The 20,421-nt window shown below is 45.0% G+C and overlaps 1 protein-coding gene across 2 annotated transcripts in view; it reads left to right on the top strand.

Moving 5' to 3' along the window:
- The first annotated feature begins 819 nt into the window (after positions 1–819).
- Positions 820–20,421, top strand: part of USP42 (ubiquitin specific peptidase 42) — a 35,578-nt gene continuing 15,976 nt past the window's right edge. The window contains exons 1-7 of one of the 2 annotated variants that reach the window (XM_036424613.2): positions 820–974; positions 5,218–5,467; positions 6,128–6,328; positions 16,056–16,166; positions 18,384–18,486; positions 18,655–18,722; positions 19,938–20,008. In XM_036424613.2, the coding sequence (XP_036280506.1) occupies positions 5,227–5,467; positions 6,128–6,328; positions 16,056–16,166; positions 18,384–18,486; positions 18,655–18,722; positions 19,938–20,008 (795 nt within the window). In that variant the 5' untranslated portion in view covers positions 820–974; positions 5,218–5,226. The remainder of the gene's footprint in view (positions 975–5,217; positions 5,468–6,127; positions 6,329–16,055; positions 16,167–18,383; positions 18,487–18,654; positions 18,723–19,937; positions 20,009–20,421) is intronic. The other variant, XM_045576434.1, reaches the window with a different exon arrangement.

Genomic DNA, 20,421 nt, shown 5'->3' with positions numbered 1-20,421 from the left:
GAGGGTTAGGCTTGGTGCTGAGGTTAGACAAGGTGCTGAGGTTAGGCTTGGTGAGGAGGTTAGACCTGGTGAGGAGGGTTAGGCATGTGAGGAGGGAGCCAGGGGGACTAGGTCAGAGGAGGGGAGTGCCAGGTCCCTAACGGGACCCAAAAGGGAGGAGCAGGACGTGCGGAGCAGAGATGCGATGACGATCACTCCGTTCTCGGGGGCTCGCGGTGGAGCGTCCCTAAGGAGTTGCCGGCGGGATGGACCCGGCGCTCGGAGCGGCGCTGGTGTAGTTGCCCCCAAAGGCCGTGGAGATGAGCCGCACCGGCGGGCGCCCGGCCTGGTCCGGACGCAGGTTCACCGCCCGCCGCTCCGAGTCTCTAAGGCACTGTCTGAATTCAAACACTGGTGGCAGGGGTGATTATCGATACACTGAAGGGAAACTGTTACCCTGCTGCTCCACACAATGTGACCCGCAAGCTGCTCTGCCGCCCGCGGGCGCACCTGGTTCCGGCCGCCGTCCGGGCGGAGCGCACGGAGGAGGCGCTCCGAGCACCGCGCGGGCCGCCGGGCGCAGGACGCAGGGGCGGTCTCGGCCCGCCCTCGCCCCGCGGCCGCCGCGCGCTGACCGCTCCGGGAGGACCTCGCGCGGCCTCGGCCCCGCCAATCAGCGCGCTGCTCCGGCGCCGGCGCGCCAGTGACGCAGCCCTCCTGCGCCCGCGGCGCCGGCCACGCCCCTCCGCGCCCGGCGGCCCGTTAACTGCGCGCCGCGCCTCCTGCGCGACGGCCCTGGGCGGCGGCGCGTGCGGACGCGGCTCGGCGCGCCCCCTGGCGGCCCGGCGGGGCGCGGCGGGCGCGGCGCTGACCCGGAGGCGGCGGCGGCGGTGCCCGGATGGAGGCACGTCATTGTCCCCCGCCGGGCGGCTGGGCTGTGTGCGGCGGCGGCGGCGGCGGCCGAGGGGGATGGAGCGAGCGCCGAGCCGGGTCAGGTAAGCTCCCGCCTCCTTCCCGCCCGCTGCCGGCCGGCGTGGGGCCCGCCCGGCGCTCCGCCCGCCGCCGCCGCGCCGGGCCCGGCCGCCCCTCCGCCGGCGCGGCCCGCCGGGGGCTGGCGCGGCCCCTCGCCCGCCGCCCCCTCCGCCGCCGCGGGCCGCCCGGGACCCCTCCGCGCCGGGGGCAGCGCCGCCATCGCCGGCCGAGCCAGGCCGCTGGGGAGGGGGCGGCGGCCGCGGCGGCGGGCGCCCCGAGAGCCGGGCTGCGCCGGGAGGCCGGACCCCCGGTTGCCATGGACACTGCCCTCGCACCCCCACCCGGACCCAGTCCGCCCCCTCGGCCCGGGGGCCGGGCCCGGCGGGTGTGTCCGGGGCGGCCGGGCCGCATGGGTCTGCCCGGGGTGGGCGTGTGCCGGCCGCGGAGCCGGGCGTCCCCCGGCTGCCGGCCGCCCCCCGCGTGGCCGCTGCCGCCGCCCCCGGCGCCCCTCGGAGCCCGGGACCCTCCTCCCCGCCCCCATCCCGCCCCAGAGACACAAACTTTCCTCCGGCGCCCCCCGGCCGCCGCCCTCCGGGCCGCCCGCGGCTCCGCCGCCGAGTGTCCGCGTCCCCGCGCCGGCCGCCGGGCTGAGCGGGCGCCGGGGGAAGGGGGCGCCGGTGTGTCCCCCAAAGCGCGCTCCCCTGGAGGGGCGGGGAGGAGCGGTCGGACCCGGTGCTGGGAGTGGGAATCAGGCGGGACGGAGTTCCCGCTGCAGGGCTGGAACCTGGAGGCGGTGAGCGCAGCTGAGATCACTTTGTCGGTCGCTCTTTCATTTTCCGAAGGCCGCAGGGCTGGCTTGTTTGTGGGAGAGCAGGCTGATGACTTAAAGTGAAGCCACTAGAATAACAGAAAGAGCTGGTTGAGAAAACTAGTTATGCCTCTTTTTTCCGAGGTAACTTCCCAGACATTCCTGCGGAGGCTGACATTTCTGTGAGTTGTGAATGTTAGCCGGTCCTCTTGACATTCATTCAGCGTGCGCCGGGCATGGGAATAAGCAGTTTCACTTGTGTGTGTGTGTGTGTGTGTGTTTTTTTTACTTTAGATCAGTTTCACTTTCTTTTCTGTGCCATTGCACCAAGGCCACGCTGTTTTGTAAAGGCTTAAGGCTTGGTTGTGTTACTGTCTTGAAAACAACTAAGTCAAGTTGTGTCTGTCTTCTGAAGCTTGTACGGGAGTGCGGGTCACATTGTATGGAGCAGCAGGGTAACAGTTTCCCTTCAGTGTATTGATAATCACCTCAATGTATGTGGGGTTCCTTCATGTTTCAATAGCACATGCACATTAAACATAAAAAGAGTGGTGCGTTCTGGCATTTGGTAGTGATACTAAGGGAGAACTACTATGTAAAAGACTCAGAATCTCAAGACTTTTGAGTGAAAGAGAGGAAACACACATCCAGCCTGATTCTTGTAGTACTTGCTTCTTCTCAAACATGCTTTTGTAACTTCTTGGATATCACCAGAACATGTGGAGAGAAATGGTAACTTTTCCCTGAAGCAGCTGCTGCGCACAGAACGTCAGGGGCTGCGCCCTGGGGCCTGCACCCCGCTGCTTGGCTTCCAAAAAGGGGTTCTCTCTCGGATGAGGGAATTGGTTGGGTGCCTCACGGTTTCAGGGTACGAATTCATCAGTGGAATGAATAAATGAAAATGAATGGATGATTTTGGTTTGCTTTCCCAGCAGTATAATGCTGTATGGTTATTGATGACCGAGCTGTATGCATTCCTTCATTTTTTTTCACATAAGAATCCCTCCTTCCACTCAAAAAAGGCAGTTGGGCCAGTAAAGTGGATTTACTTAGTCATTTGTCAGTGATTGTCCTGAAAGACTGTCTGGGGGAAAGCAAGGTTTTTGCTGTTTCGCTTCCTTGTAAGTAAGCCTTTCTTTACCTCCTTCCCTTCCTCTTCCTCTTCTGTTTTCTTACTCTTGTCTTCACACTGTTTCTTAATTTCTTTTGACTCTTCGGGGAGAAAAATGTGAATTTTTTTTTGATAATATGGCCCAATCTTCTTCCTGAGTGAAGGTCCAGTACCTTATTTTTTTTTTCTTTTTCCCCCTTTTGTTTGTTTTTTCCTTTTTCTGTTTCTTAGATTGACTTAAAATTTCAGTTCAGTTTTTATTTTATTAAGATGTAAATAACATCTTCTGTTTTTATGTAAGTGTCCAAAAAGTTTTTTAAGGTTAGACTTTTGGGGGAGAAGCAATCTTGCATTTATTTAAAATTATAACAATTTGAGGCTTAAAATAAAAACTTCTTATGAGCAGATAGTGCATTGTAACGTTTGTTGAGGCGGCATGTACATGGGTGTTTATTATCCACTCACTGTATTGGATATTTTTAAAACAAGTTTTAAATGCTGTTCCAACTTCGTAGTTGTTAAAGGATTAAATGAGATACTGTATATGAATCACTCAGTACAAACTGATGCTACAGCAAATGCTGGCTATTTCCTATCTCCAGAAGTCATTCATTTGTTCAGCACCGTATGGGAAGCTTTCTGTATGCCAGGCCTGGGGGACCGGTAAAAACCTGTTGGAGAACAGCAGTAGGTGCTGAAGGGCTGCTGTGTGTAAGCACTGGGTGCTGGGAGCCTGTGGGAGGGGGTGTAACCCAGTTCTTGGGGGAGGACGTTGTCAAGGAAAGTGTCCCAGAGGAAACGATTCTAAACTGAGAGTGGAAGTGTTCACTGGCTGGAGGAGTGAGGAGGGAGCAGAGAGGTAAAAGGAACAGCACGTGCTGAGCGCAGAGAGAGCAGGTGGGAATGGACCTTGGGGGGCGGGGGAGTGTGTGTGTGTGCGTGTGTGTGTGTGTGTGTGTGCGCGCGCGCGCACGCAGAGGTTCTTAGGGCAGGCAGTGCCAAGGCTAGGTGTTAGGAGGATGTTTGCTGGGGGCAGTTAGGGCACACCAGATTTGGCTGTTACCTGGCAGTTTCGGAAACATTCTTAAAAGTAGTCTATTGACAGGTTGGTAGAGCCAGAAAGAACCCCAGTCAGGAATGTTGGACCCGGTCCCTAGTCCTAGTGGCTGCCTAGTTTGGGTTATATTTGTGCATTTTATAGATCCTGTGGATTCTGTCCAATGTCTCACAGGCCCATTATGAAAGTTAAATAAGGTACTGTATAAAAAGCATAAAAGTCGCCGAAGCCGGTTTGGCTCAGTGGAAGAGCGTCGGCCTGGGGACTGAAGGGTCCTGGGTTCGATTCCGGTCAAGGGCATGTACATTGGTTGCGGGCACATCCCCAGTGGGGGGTGTGCAAGAGGCAGCTGGTCGATGTTTCTCTCTCATCGACGTTTCTAACTCTCTATCCCTCTGAATTCCTCTCTGTGTAAAATCAATAAAATATATTTTAAAAAAAGAATATCCTTAAAAAGCATAAAAGTACCTAATTGTATTGGGCTTCCTTGTAAAGTCACATATACCAAATAAATGAGTCTTCAGAAAAATGTGCTTCAGAAGTAAACTTCCTATACTTTAACGCAATGTATTCCAAATGATGTCTTTTGGACTTTATTCTCAAAATTAAAGCTAGATTTTCTCTGCGTAGTTGAGACTTTTCCCTGGAGAATTATATATGGATTGAAAATTGAGTCGCATGCGTTAGTGCGTTTCACATCCTAGTTCTAAGCAATTCCAGTTCTAGTTCTAAGAAAGAAAAAAATGTAGGTACTTGGTAAATGTATAGAATTGGAAATTGAGATGCCTGATTATAAATTGTGATAATTTTAAAAGACATGGAATAGAATGATGATATGTAATCAAATATTTCATTGAAGGTTTAAAAAAAAATGTATCTTTATTGATTTCAGAGAGGAAAGGCGAAGGAGAGAGGGATAGAAATGTCAGTGATGAAGAAAGGCATTGACCGGCTGCCTCCTGCACACTCCCCACTGGTGTTGAGCCTGCAACCCAGGCCTGTGCCCTTGATCACAATGGAACCTGGGACCCTTCAGTCTGCAGGCCGATGCTCTCCGCTGAGCCAAACTGGCTAGGCCCATTGAAAGTTTTATAATTAAAAATTGTTGCTGTGTTCAGAGTAGATACTACTAAATATCCTGAAGAAATTATTACAAAGTGAAAACTACTGTTACTTTTATATTTGAAGATAGTAAAAAATTACTTGGATAACTTTCTGAGATCTAATGATAGAATAACTAGGTTACTTTCCTAATCTTATGAAAGAAATGTGTGCTTTTGTCTTTTGCAGAGTTGAACAATGACCATAGTTGACAAAGCTTCTGAATCTTCAGAGCCTTCATCCTATCAGAACCAGCCTGGCAGCTCTGAGGCAGTCCCACCTGGAGACATGGAGGCAGGGTCTGCCAGCTGGGGTGCTGTGTCCTCACTAAACGATGTTTCAAACCACACGCTTGCTTTAGGACCGGTGCCTGGTGCTGTAGTGTATTCAAGTTCATCTGTACCTGATAAAGCAAAACCATCACCGCAGAAGGATCAAGGTACTTTTTAAAAGCCAGAATTACTCCAAGAACTCCTGTTTAAACGCTGTCAATGGATTGGTAGTTTCAGAGGGTTCTTATTTTGCACGCCATTGATTGCTGCCTGAGTGGCCAGCCAGTTACATTACGATGGGCTTCATTTTCCTCTGCTGCTTATTCATGAGTAACATACGTATCATAACAAGGGAGATGATTTTGAATTACTGTGATATTGTAGTTTTTTATTTTATTTTTTAAAAATATGTTTTCATTGGTTTTTACAGAGAGAGGAAGGGAGAGGGATAGAGAGATGGAAACATTGATGAAAGAAACATCATCATTCGGCTGCCTCCTGCACGCCCCCAACTGGGGATCAAGCCCACAACCCAGGCATGTGCCCTTGACCAGAATCGAACCCAGGACCTTCAGTCTGCAGGCTGACACTATCCACTGAGCCAAACCCATTAGGGCATGATTTTTTATTAATATATAGTATTATTGAAGAGACCAAGTCATTTAGAGTTCCCCACATTCTGAGTTCTGCCTGTATCCCCTGTATTCCTGGTTAGCTGGTAATAAGATTTAGAATTTTCATCAGATTCAGGTTTGATGTGTTGCTGTTTATTTAGCTTCAAAAGCATACGGAGCTTTGTTGTTACATATTTGTCTTTATTTCTCTAGTCCTAGGTGATGGCATTGCTCCTCCACAAAAAGTCCTTTTCCCGTCTGAGAAGATCTGTCTTAAGTGGCAGCAAACGCACCGAGTCGGAGCTGGGCTCCAGAATTTGGGCAACACTTGCTTTGCCAATGCAGCACTGCAGTGCCTCACGTACACGCCGCCTCTCGCCAACTACATGCTCTCGCATGAACACTCCAAGACATGTGAGTCTCCTGTTTTACGTTACACGGGTTCTGTTGTGGTATCCAGCCTACTTCCATTTTCTTCTCTGAAATGAAAGGGAGGAATTAGCCAAGAATTCTATGATCACTAAGCAGTTGGCTTAATTCTTTTAGAAACCCTGCAGGCAGACTGAGATTTGTATTCGGGTTGTATAAGAAGCATTTTGCACCTAATTTGACCTGTGAAGTTATTTTAAAAGACACATATTTTAGCAGCATTTGGCATGTTTGAACCCTTTGCTGGCTTCCTACATGAATGTTTGCCACCGAGCGGTATTAAAATCCTGCTTCTGGTACCCACCCGTGTTGTGAGCTTGATTCCCTTCAGGCTCTCAGCCTCATGGAGAGGAGCCTCATTCCTGCCCGCCTCCCGGACACGCGCTCAGGGCTCTCCGTCAGCTGTGAGCGCGGGTTCAGCCTGAAGGGGAGGAAACCAGTTAAACCATATTATGGTCCTTCATTTGGCGAAAGCCAGCTCAGTGGTTGACTAACAAAATTCAGGACTTAGAGCATACCCATTTTTTGAGGATTTGACCTGCACGTGTTGGAAATATCCGTCAGCCTTTGTAAATGAAGCCTCCCGCTCTTTGGTCTGCATTGAGCTTAGATTTGCCTGTGTATGTCAGGTGGCTGTTCATTAGTTATCAGTGTGAAAAAGAGCCCTGTTTCTTTTTGAAAAGTTCTTAATGGAGAATTTGAACTGGTTCTTTTAAAGTTGTTTTTTGCCCCCCAAAGAGCAAAATAATGCTTATGAAGAATTTTGAAAATACAGGAAATTTAAAGAAACCAAAGGAAAGTGGCCTAGAACCTCGCTGCCTGGATTGTTAGGCCGCAGGGTTTTAAGTTACAGAGTGAACGTTCTGCTTGCCCGCATTTCCTCCCTTTCTAAGTCCATAATTCGTTCCCCACAGACAGCTCTCCTATCACTTGTGCTTAATGAAAGAAGGGGGTGGTGAAAACCTAGCCCTGGCACCTGGACAGCAAGAGACAAAAATTCAGAAGCTCCCGGTGTCCAGAATTAGGTGCTGCCTATTTTTTATGCTATTGACCGTTTTCTCTCTCCTCTCTGATTCCCTGCTTTGTGGAAGTGCTGGAGGCCTAATGCACGAAAATCCATGGGTAGGCCTTCCTTCCCCAGCTGTCTGCACCGCTTCCCTCCTCCTCCGGCCCCTGCTTCTTCAGGAAGGATGTCTGTCTAATTAGCATATTACCCTTTTATTATTATAGCTTATAGATAATTGGTACATAATAAAGTGCACATATTTAAAATATACCATTTGGTGCATTTTAACATTTGTATATACCCATGGAACTATCACCGCAGTTAAAATAATGCACCTAACCAGTGTGGCTCAGAGGTTGAACTAGGAGGTCATGGTTGATTCCCAGACAGGGCATATGTGGGCTTGATCCCCAGTGTGGGGCATGCAGGAAGCAACCAGTCAGTGATTCTCTCTCATCATTGGTGTTTCTCTCTCCCTCTCTCTTCCTCTCTGAAGTCAGTAAAAATACATTAAAAAAGGTGATGCACCTTTTCACCACCCCCCACGTTCCGATTGCTCCTTTGAAGTCGCTCCCTTTTGCCCTTTCCTACCTCTCATCCCCTCCATCCCAGGCAACCACGGATATGCTTCTGTTTACTAGAGGTTAGCTTGTGTTTTCTAGAATGTCATATAAGTGGAATTGTATACAGTATATGTTTCATATTTCCTGGTCTCTTTCAGCACAATTATTTATATTCATGTTGTTGCATGTATCGATAATATTTATTGCTAAGTAGTATTCTACTGTATGGATATACCACAGTTTGTTTCTTCATTCACCTATTTAAAAAAATTTTTTTAAACATATTTTATACAGAGAGGAAGGGAGAGAGATAGAGAGTTAGAAACACTGATGAGAGAGAAACATCGACCAGCTGCCTCCTGCACACCCGCCTACTGGGGATATGCCTACAACCAAGGTACATGCCCTTGACCGGAATCGAACCTGGGACCCTTCGGTCCGCAGACGGACGCTCTATCCATTGAGCCAAACCGGTTAGGGCTACGTTCACCTATTGATGGGCATTTGGGTTATTCTCCATGTGGGGCCATCATGAGTTAAGCTGCTATGACCATTTGTAAACAGGACCTCATAGGACATGTTTTCACTTCTCTTGGATAAATACCTAGGAGTGGAATGCTTGGTCCCATAGCATGTCCGTGTTTAATTTTAAGATACTTTCAAGCTGTTTCCCAGAGGGATTGTGGTATTTCACATTTCCACCCGCAGTGAACGACATTTCATTTTGCTCCATACCTCGCCTGATACTTGGTGTGACCTTTCCAATTCTTGCCGTTCTAATCGGTATGTTGTCTGGTAATGCCTTACTTGTAGCTTTAATTTGCTCTTTCCTAATGAATAATGTTGAACATCTTACCACATGGTTATTTTCCAGTCATATATTTGCTTTACTAAAACACCTGTTCATATCTTTTGCCTGATTTAAAATTGGGTTCTTTTCTAATTGTTGAGTTTTGAGAGTTCTTTATAGTTCCTGGATAGAAGCTCATTCTCAGATATGTAATTTGCAAATATTATCTCCCAACCTGAAGAAACGTATTCTCTTCACACTGACTTTATTTATTAATTAATATATTTTATTGATTTTGTACGGAGAGGAAGGGAGAGAGATAAAGAGTTAGAAACATCGATGAGAGAGCGTCATCGATCAGCTGCCTCCTGCACACCCCACACTGGGAATATGCCTGAAACCAAAGTACATGCCCCTGACTGGAATCGAACCCGGGACCTTTCCGTCCCCAAGCCGATGCTCTATCCATTGAGTCAAACCGGTTTCGGCTTCACACTGACTTTAGAAGAGCATGTTTTTAGGTTTAAAGAATTCCACCTCATTCTTTTTATCAGTTATTGTTTAGGTGTTGTATTAAGAAATCTGCTTAACCAGAGGTCACAAAGATATCCTCTATATTTTCTTTTTAATTTACATACTAGTGGCCCGGTGCACAAAATTCGTGTATTGGGGTGGGGGGTTGTTCCTCAGCCTTCACCTTTTCCAATCTGGGACCCCTTAGGCTAAACTGGCAGTCAGACATCCCTCTCGAAATCTGGGACTGCTGGCTCCTAACTGCTCACCTGCCTGCCTGATCAGCCCTAACCAATCTGCCTGCAGCCTGCTCATCCCCAACTGACCTCCCGCCCCAACCAACCTTCTCGTCCCTAACTGCTCCCCCTGGCTGGCCTGCTCACCCCAACTACACCCCCATCAGCCTGATCACCCCTAATTGCCCTCCCCTCCTGGCCTGATCATCCCTAACCGCCTCAGCCCAGCCCAGCCCAGCCCAGCCACCATGGCTTTGTCTGGAAGGACATCTGGAAGGTCTCCGGTCTAATTAGCATGTTCCCCTTTTATTAGTATAGATATTTTTATTGACTTCAGAGAGGGAGGGAGAGAAAGAGAGAGAGAGCAACGTCATTGATGAGGGAGAATCATTGTTTGGCTGCCTCTTGCAAGTGCCCCTACTAGGGATCGAGCCCACAACCCAGGCATGTGCCCTTGACCAAAATCAAACCTGGACCCGTCAGTCCGCAGGTTCTATCCACTGAGCCAAACTGGCTAGGACTCCTCTGTATTTTCTTTTAGAAGTTTTATAGTTTTTTTTTTTTTTTTTTAATATATATATATATTTATTTATTTCAGAGATGAAGGGAGAGGGAGAGATAGAAACATCAATGATGAGAGAGAATCATTGATTGGCTGCTCCTCCACACCCCCCACTGGGTATTGAGCCTGCAACTGGGCATGTGTCCTTGACTGGAATCGAACTGGGAACCCTTCAGTCCACAGGCCGGCACTCTATCCACTGAGCCAAGCCAGCTAGGGCTAGAAGTTTTATAGTTTTACAATTATCCATTTTGAGTTGATTTTTGTTTATGATGTAAAGAATGGATGGAAGTTCATATTTTTCAATATGGATATCCAGTTGTTCTAGCACTATCTGTTCAAAAGATAGTCCTTTCTCTACTGATTTGCCTTTTCACTTTTGTCAAAAGTCACTTGACCATATACATATGACTATTTCTGAACTCTCTGTTCTGTTACATTGATCCATCATTTACCTTGACACCATAACACAGTGTCTTGATTACTGTATATTTAAGTTTTGAAATCAGGTAAGTCCTCCAACTTCGTTCTTCTTTTTCGAAGTTGTTTTGGCCATGCTTGGTTCTTCGCATTTCCAAATGAATTTTTGAACCACTTTGTCAATTTCTACAAAAAAGTTTTCTGGAATTTTGATTGGGGTCATGTTGAATCTATAAATCAAGCATGTCAAACTCAAAGGCTAACACGGCCAAATAAATAAGGTTTAAGTGTATGTGGGCCACAAAAAAACAAAACTTCAATTTTCATAAAAACGTAGGTTTATTTCAATAGATACATGCTAAATACACAGGGATGAAATAAATGAGTAATTGTTAACAAAATAATATAACATGTTAATAAAAATTAATACTTTTCCTTGAACATTAACCTACCAGACACTAAATAACTACACAGATTAATAAGCTTAACGCAAATAAAGCTATTTTTCTTGTTCTTCGAAAGCAAAATATTTCCTGTTGCGCACACCAAACAAGTCCGTACAGGACTAATGACGTGGCATCGACTGCTAGAATATTCGCTGCTGGTGTTAGTGGAGAGATGGTGCACCTGTGTGTAAGGGAAATGAATGCAACATGATTATAGTCATCAATCCTTAGCGAATGTTGTCGTTCGTTATTAATAATTATGTTCAGCAGGATATTGTAAAACTTAAGTTAAAATTGTTTTATTAAAACATTTCTTACATGTCTTATTGGCTGGGACGCAAAAATATTCATTCTGGGCCACATGTGTTTGACATGCTTGCTATAAATCAATTTGGGATAAATTGACATCTAAACAATAGTGTCTTCTGACCCACAAGCAAGGTATGCTCCATTTATGTAGGTGATCTTTAATTTTTCTTAGCAATGCTATACATAATGTACACATTTTAAGTCAGATTTATTCCTAAGGATTTTATTTTTTGAAAGTTATTACAAATGGTAATAGTTTTAAAATTTCAGTTCTGATTGTTTATATTGCTAGAATATAGAAATGCAATTGATTGTTGGATGTTGAACTTGCAGGTTTGGTAAACTCACTTATTTTTTTAAAATCTCTTTCTTTTTTTGATCCAAATATATGTTTATTGATTTCAGAGAGAAAGAGGGGGAGAGAGGGATGGAAACATCAGTGATGAGAGAATCACTGGTCCGCTGCCTCCTGTATGTTCCATACTGAGGGTCAAGCCACAGCCCAGTGAGGTGCCCCGCCCAAGACTCCAACGGAACAGTGACTTCCGGGTTCATAGGTCGAAACTCAACCGCTGAGCCACACCTGCCGGGCTAATTCCAGTAGTAGATGCCTTAAGATTTTATATAGAGACTGTCATGTGGTCTGTGACTAAAGAAAACTGTACTTCATTTCTATTTTTTTTAATATATATATTTTATTGATTTCCCACAGAGAGGAAGGGAGAGAGATAGAGAGCTAGAAACATCGATGAGAGAGAGAGAGACATCGACCAGCTGCCTCCTGCACACCCCCTACCTGAGATGTGCCCGCAACCAATGTACATGCCCCTGACCTGAATCGAACCCGGGACCTTTCAGTCCGCAGACCGACGCTCTACCACTGAGCCAAATCGGTTTCGGCTATACTTCATTTCTAGATACACTCAAAAACATTATAAATAAATCAAATTACAATAATTTAAAACATTCAAGTAACCCACAGGAAGGTAGGGATAAGAAAACAAATGAAAAACAGATAGAACAAACAAAAAGCAAGATATAAATTATCAGACTTAACTTCTAATACATCCATAATCATCATAAATATAAATGTTCTCAAAAGGCCCAGGTTAAGAAAGTGGATTTAAAAACATGACTCGGACAAGAATCAATGGGCAGTGCTCTTGGTCCTGGACCGTCTCCTGCTTCAGCAGCGTTTGGACGGACAGACCAGGGCGCCCCTTCCAGCCTCTGGCCCCTCTCCTGTGTCTCATCCGGTCACACCTCAGCACCACCTGCCGGACCGGCCAACACCCCGGGTTTTCCTGCCTTAGCTCCTGCTGCCCAACAGCCAGTTACTCACTGAGGCGGAGGCTGCATCTGCGGTCCTGTGTGCCTCTGGGCTGCTATTGATATTTCCACGGGGACCATGTGGCTCTCGAGGGTGGGGCCCCTTCTTGGGCAGTTGGCAGAGAAGCAGGAGGGCGCTGAGCATCTTAAAAACCAGCGCGGCACAGAAACCGCTCAGGGATGATGGGCAGAGCTCAGGCCGCTGTGGCAGCCCTTGGCCCCGAGGGGCCTGGGTCATGCCGGTGGGGAGCTCCGGCCTTGGTTCCGCCTGCGCAGCCCCTCCCCCTGGGGCCACCCAGAGAGTCACTTCCTGGGGAGGAGGTGACACTCACCAAGATGGGCGACCCCTGACACATCGCAGGCTGCCCTGGGCCGGGCGATGTCTTCCAAAGGCTGGCCCTTGAGCACCACCAGGAGCTTGGAGCCCAGAGGCCCCTCTGCACCCTCCATTTCACCTGAGCCTCTTCCCACAGCTACTGGCCATTCTTTTATCCCCCCTGAAGCCCACAGCAATAGCCGTGGCTGGTGTTCCTTAGTGGTTAGAGCATTGGCCTGCGAAGTGCAGGTTCGAGGGTTCTATTCCTGGTCAAGGGCAAAACACCTGGGTTGCAGGTTTGATCTCCAGCCCTCCTTGGAGATGTGTGGGAGGCAACCAATCAGTTGATGTGTCTCTCTCACATCGATGTGTTCCCCCCCACCCCCCCATTGCCCGTTCTCCCTTCCACTCTCTAAAAATCAATGGAAAAAGTATTCTCAGGTGAGGATTAGCAACAATAAAAATCAACCAAAGAATGCATAAATAAGTGAGTCAACAAATCAGTGTTTCCTTCCCCCTTCCACTTTCTTTCCAAACTCTATAATAATAAAAGCGTAATCTGCTAATTAGATGGGTCGTTCTTCCAGACGACCTTCTGGACAAAGCCGAGGCTGCAAGGGAAGCCCGGGTACGGGTACCTGCTGGCAGCCAGAGGGAAGCCCAGGTCCCGTTGCCCGAGGGAAGCCCGTGTGCAGTGGGGGAAGGAAGGCCTGCTCATGCATGAATTTCTGTGTCAAGCCTCTAGTTAATATAAAAAATAAAAATACATTTTTTTGATCACTGTTTTAATCAATTTGAGTGGTCCTTTGTGTTGGTTTCATGTTTCCTCTGTTGAGGTTTTTATATTTGTGGTTTACTGTTTCAAATCTATAACTTTCAGTTATTGAAGCACTTAATTTTTATATTTAACAAAGTCAATAAGTTCTATGAATTCTAGCACAGGTATAGAGTCTTGTAATTACCAGTTCAAGTCAGGACACAAAACCATTCTATCACTGTAAAAACTCCCTATGTTGTACCTTTGTAGACAATCATTTCTTTTTTTAAAAAATATATTTTTAATGATTTCAGAGAGAAAGGGAGAGGGAGAGATAGAAACATCAGTGATGAAAGAGCATTGATCGGCTGCTTCCTGCAAGTCCCCCATTCGGCATCAAGCCTGCAACCTGGGCATGTGCCCTTGACCGGAATCGAACCTGGGACCCTTCAGTCTGCAGGCTGATGCTCTATCAACTGAGCCACACCAGCTAGAGCAACAATCATTATTTCTTGAAAGACTTAATTTACATGCATATTAGGGACAACTTGATGTAGTCCCTCTGCTCAATGGTGATATGCTTATGTTTTCTGTTGTTTTGAGTTTTTGTTTTCTCTGTTTCATATGGATAATTTATATTGCTCAGTCTAACCTGGTGTATTTTTATCTCAGAAATTTTGCTTCTCAGTTGTAAAGTACAAATGGGCCAGTTTCCTTATCTGTTCTTAACATGCTCTTACTTTTTCTCTGCCTCCTTGAACATATACATATGTGTATAATGTCTTTCTAAAGGTCCTTGTCCTTTGATTCTAGTGTGTGTCATTTCTGGGTCTGTTTATGTTTATTTCTTGTTCTTGGTCATTCCTGCTGCTTGTACTCTGAGTTTAAAATTTCATGTTGTTGGGGGCTAGATTATTAAAATTACATTATTTCTAAAAGTAAAAATAAATATCTTTTAGCTTTGTTCAGGGACACAGTTCTGTTTATTGGGAATAGATTGGGTTCTTTTGAGACTTTTAAAACGTTGGTAGGCAGGTTCTGAGCAGCCTTTAGATTAAGAAAGTGTTTCTCAGCCTCAGCATTGGTGGCGTTGTAGTTCTTGTGAGGGCCCGTCCTGTGCTTTGCGGGTGCTAGCAGCACTGTGCCTCTACCCACTCTATGCCAGTAGCACGCATAGTCATGAGCTGAGCGTGGTTTTCACCTTTTAAAAAGTTGTAGAGTCCTAGCCCGTTTGGCTCAGTGAATAGAGCGTTGGCCTGCAGACTCAAGGGCCCTGGGTTCAATTCTGGTCAAGGGCTCAATGCCCAGAAGGTGGCGTGCAGGAGGCAGCCCATCAATGATTCTCTCTCATCATTGATGTTTCTCTCTCTCCCTCTCCCTTCCTCTCTGAAATCAATAAAAATAAATAAGGTCCTGACCGGGTAGCTCTGTTGGTTAGAACATCATCTCAGTATGCCAAGGTTGTGGGTTCGATCCACAATCTGAGCACATAAAAATCAACCAGTGAGTGCATAAATAAGTGGAACAACAAATCAGTGTGTGTGTGTGTGTGTGTGTCTTGCAGATCAATAAATTTAAAAATAGCCCTAACTGATTTGGCTCAATAGAACACCGGCCTGCGGACTGAAAGGTCCCGGGTTCGATTCCGGTCAAGGGCATGTACCTTGGTTGTGGGCACATCCCCAGCAGGAGGCAGCTGATCAATGTTTCTAACTCTCCCTCTCCTTTCCTCTCTGTAAAAAAATCAATAAAAATATATTTTAAAAAATAAATAAGTAAAATAAATAAATAGCTGTAGAAAGAAAAAAAGAGCAGCAATGAGACCACCGTATTTGGCCAAAAAAAGCCAAATATTTATAGAGAGATTTCCAATCCCCAGTATGGCAGACATTCTTTTCCTGTTTGAGGGAAATGGCAGTGTGCAGAAAATATTTTCCCCATATAGAGAGTTAACACAGGCTTTGAAATTAGAGTATGGTTTTTATTGTTACGTGTTTGCCACTTAATAATTATTTGACATTGGGAAAAATTATTTTTAATCCTCACCCAAGGATATGTTTTTATTGATTTTTAGAGAGAGAAACATCAATGTGAGAAAGAAACATAGATTGGTCTCCTCCTGTACATGCCTGATCAGGGCTTGAATCCAAAACCTGGGTATGTGCCCTGACTGGGAATCGAACCCAGAAGCTTTTGGTATATGGGGCGATGCTCTACCCAACTGAGCCACCCAGCCAGGGCATGACATTGGGCAAGTTTTTAACTCTGAACTTCGGTTGTAAAAGAGAGTCGGTATGTGCTTATCAGTGAGGTTTGGGGGAATTAAATGACTGAACAAAAGCATATGGCTCAGTGCATGACACATGCCAGCTGTTAATATTGTTTCAGGATTGTCTCTGTAGTGTCTCTGATGTGTATGTAGAGTCATATTTACTAATTTGGAGGATTATTATCTTATCTTTCAGGTCATGCAGAAGGATTTTGTATGATGTGTACAATGCAAGCACATATCACCCAGGCACTCAGTAATCCTGGGGATGTTATTAAACCAATGTTTGTCATTAATGAGATGCGGCGTAAGTATCATTAATAGTTGTTTATGTTAGTATTTATTAGCTAATTTGTCTTAATGGCCTACTGATAAAAGATGAGCCTGTTGTTTATTATAAAAACAAACAAACATTTTATCATACACTGAGATGACTTTGATAACATTCTTTTAGTCAGACAGTTACTACATAAACAGATTTTGAAACCTTAAAGCAAAAGAAAGCAATATAAAAAGAAAATAGTACTCAGATTAATCTAAACAAATGAAAAAATTTTTAACTCAATTTGTTAATAAAATCATTGATATCCGAAACCAGTTTGGCTCAGTGGATGAAGCGTCGGCCTGTGGACTGAAAGGTCCCGGGTTCATTTCCGGTCAAGGGCATGTACCTTGGTTGCAGGCACATCCCCAGAAAGTGTGCAGGAGACAGCTGATCGATGTCTCTCTCTCATCAATGTTTCTAACTCTCTGTCCCTGTACCGTCCTCTCTGTAAAAAATCAATAAAAATATTTTTAAAAATATTTAAAAAATCATTGATAATTTTACAATGAGTTTTCCCCCAGATATTTGATTTTTATGCTGAGTAGTACTAACTCTATAATGTTGTCCTACATGTTTCTTTATTTTATTATTATTATTTTTTAATATATTTTATTGATCTTTTACAGAGAGGAAGGGAAAGGGACAGAGCTAGAAACATCGATGAGAGAGAAACATCGACCAGCTGCCTCCTGCACACACTTCACTGGGGACGTGTCCGCAACCAACGTACATGACCTTGAAGGGAATCGAACCTGGGATCCCCCAGTCCGCAGACCGACGCTCTATCCACTGAGCCAAACCGGCTTTGGCCTAATGTTTCTTTAAATTGGCTTGAATTAGTTTCACTATACAGAGTGACAGTAATTGCCAAAATAAAGTTAATTACACTTTTAAAGGAAGATTTATATTCCTTAGCAAATTTGTGGATAAATTTTATTTTTTCTATTTAATTTTTAAATGATTTTTAAATCTTTCTCTTGCATTGCAATGATACCAAATTTCCTTACGTACTTTGTGTGTGTGTTTTTGCAATAAACTTTTACATCATCTTAAGTTGGAGTAAAAAAATGTGTGCAAATTTAAAACCACCTAATTCTTGTTTGTTTTTTTTAATTGATTTTTTACAGAGAGAAAGGGAGAGAGAGAGAGAGAGCTAGACACATCGATGAGAGAGAAACATCGACCAGCTGCCTCTTGCACATCCCCTACCGGGGATGTGCCCGCAACCAATGTACATGCCCTTGACCGGACTCGAACCTGGGACCTTTCAGTCCGCAGACGGACGCTCTACCACTGAGCCAAACCGGTTTCGGCTAAAACCACTTAATTCTTAATCTGATACCTAACTAGATAATTACAGGGGTGGATAATCATACAGTTACAAATATTTACAATGTAAACATTTTTAAAACATCATTGGATTCTGGCAAAATTTTAGTTGAGGATGATTTTTTTGTTTTTTAATAAGTATATAATAAATATATATAAGGCATGATTAATATTCTTCTAAATCTTTAAGAAAATATAATTTCTGTGCTTGTGTGCTCTTATATCCATGAATGTACATACACACACACACACAAACACACACACACAGTTTAATTATGAAATTGCCATTTTTGTAGGTCAGAACTGCTAGAATATTGGCAGTTCATGACTTAAGCTAATATATAATAATATATTCATGCATATAAAATTCTACATATGAAGTTTTATTTATACTTTTGCTTAGATTTTTTTATTATGCAATTTTGTCTTGTAACTGTTTGTTCATTTAGAAATAGGACTGAAATGCTGCTGAGGTACAATGTACAGGTTATCAGGGTAGGATTGATAGGTTTCAACATTGACGTCCTGCATGGATTCTCGTGGAGAGATTAGCACCAAATTTAAGATGTTTGTAGTAACATAACATTGTGGACAAATTTTGAGGCAATAGAGCCCAAGTTGAATTTATTCAAGTCCAACTTGACCAACTCGCTGAAGCCTTCGTGGCATCTCTGGCCTCACTCTGGGCTCAGATTCTAGTCCGTGTGGACTTCAATGGTGAACTCTTCTCGGAACAGCTGGTGCTGGTGCTGTTTGTCCAGTAATGATTACCAGGTGTGTTCTCACGAACATGTTGTCATAAGATAGAACTTTTGGGGGTTTCAGCCCGGGCCTCTCTGTGATGATAAAGCTTTATCTTGAATTTTATAGGTATAGCTAGGCACTTCCGTTTTGGAAACCAAGAAGATGCCCACGAATTCCTTCAATACACTGTTGATGCTATGCAGAAAGCTTGCCTGAACGGCAGCAATAAGTAAGTACAGCACACCGCAGTCGTTCTCCCGGCCGCCATGAGCCCTGACGTCCCCTCACCCCGCCTGAATGCTTGCTCTTCTGTGGATGCATGTGCTTTTGCGATCTCATATGGCATCTGTGATTTCTGTGAACTCTTCTCTCATATCTCCGTCTGACTGTTTTCCAGATTAGACAGACACACCCAGGCCACCACGCTTGTTTGCCAGATATTTGGAGGCTACCTAAGATCGAGAGGTAAACTTTCATTTAAAACTTTCGTTCAAGTGGCCTGTCCAGTGTGGTTCAGTGGGTTGGAGTGTCATCCTGGGCAGCCCATACATTGGAAGGTCGCAGGTTGGAGTCCTGGTCACGGCACTTAGCTAGATTGTAGGTTCAGTCCTTGATTGGCAACCGATCTGTTTCTCTCTCACATTGATGTTCCTCTCTCTCCGTCTCCCTCCCTCTTTCTCAATTCAATAAAAACATATGCTCAGGAGAGAATTAAGAAATAAAAAGAATTTTTTAAAAAGTTGATAAGATGATCCATGCATATGATTTTTAAAAAGCGAACTGTAGAAAGGATTAAGAATGGAAAGTGTGCCCTGACCAGTTGGTTCAGTGGATGGAGCGTCAGCCTGTGGATTGAAGGGTCTCAGGTTCGATTCCGGTTGGGGGCATGTGCCTTGGTTGTGGGCACATCCTCAGTAGGGGATGTGCAGGAGGCAGCTGATTGATTTTTCTCTCTCATTGATGTTTCTAACTCTATCCTTCTCTCTCCCACTCTGTAAAAAAAAAAAAAAAAAAAAAAAAAAAAAAAAAATCAATAAAATATGTATTTTTAAAAAAGGAAAGAATGGAAAGTGTGTCCTCCGTCCAGCCCAGACTTCCAGCCCCCTTCCTAAGCCAGTCCTGTGGTAGCTTCTAGTGTCCTTCCAGAAGCTTCCTGTGCATGAAAGGACCGGGAGCTGTTAGATGTAGCCCTTTCCGTTTTCTCCTAACACTAGACGTTTTTCACACTTCGGCACACACAGGTCTAACGTCTTTCTCAGCTGCGTCGTTTCCCATTTATCCCCTGTCGGAGTACTCGGGTCACTTCCCATTTGTTAAATGATCCTCAGTGCTCATGAACATCCTTGTGCACAGGCCTTTCTGTCCGTGTAGAAGTGTACATGCAGGTAAATTCTTAGCATTAGGATTTCTGCAGGAAAGGCCTGCATGGAACCTGACCCTGCCTATCATCCTTCCAAGAGGTTGTACCAGCTTGCATTCCAACCAACAGTGTGCGCGGGCCGAATTCATGGCATTGGACTCACACGGGATAGTAGTAAAATTGTTTGCCCATCTGATAGGAGAAACTGTACCTTATTTTAACTTTTTACTTGTAATAGTATTTTTGTGTTCAGTCATCTTAACAGTTGGGATGCCATATGACTCCACTCTGCTTATCTTTGCATTTTGTCTTTATTTCAGTGAAATGTTTAAATTGCAAAGGCGTTTCAGATACTTTTGACCCGTATCTCGATATAACACTGGAGATTAAGGTAAGCTGGACCTTCGTGACAGTGAAGCTTAAAAATCAGTAGACGTGACGTACTGCATGCATTGTAGTTCACTTACAGTTAAGACCGGCTTGTTAGACAATATGGATTAAAACTTTACTGTGCCAAGACTCCGTGCAGGTGACCATTTGAACTTTGTAGTCAGCACCATAATCTTTTTATTACCTTTCCATGTGTCACTACTTAATCTTAATAAAATCAGATTCTGATAACTATATTAGCCAAAGTAGATGGTGGTTATTACTAGAAATTGTTTTGTTTCCTGCCTGTTCTAAACTCTTATATATTTTTTGTTATTCTTAAGCTTTATTTTTTCTGATTTCCAATGTAATATGAGTTTGTGGTCAAATGAGAACTATTGCAGATAGATATGATCCATCCTGCAGAGTGAGCTG

This window comes from Pipistrellus kuhlii, unplaced genomic scaffold, assembly GCF_014108245.1.
Source record: "Pipistrellus kuhlii isolate mPipKuh1 unplaced genomic scaffold, mPipKuh1.p scaffold_m20_p_8, whole genome shotgun sequence".
In the NCBI taxonomy this organism is placed as follows: Eukaryota; Metazoa; Chordata; class Mammalia; order Chiroptera; family Vespertilionidae; genus Pipistrellus; species Pipistrellus kuhlii.
Note: the sequence above shows the minus strand (reverse complement) of the source record. Positions and strands in the feature narration are given on the sequence as shown.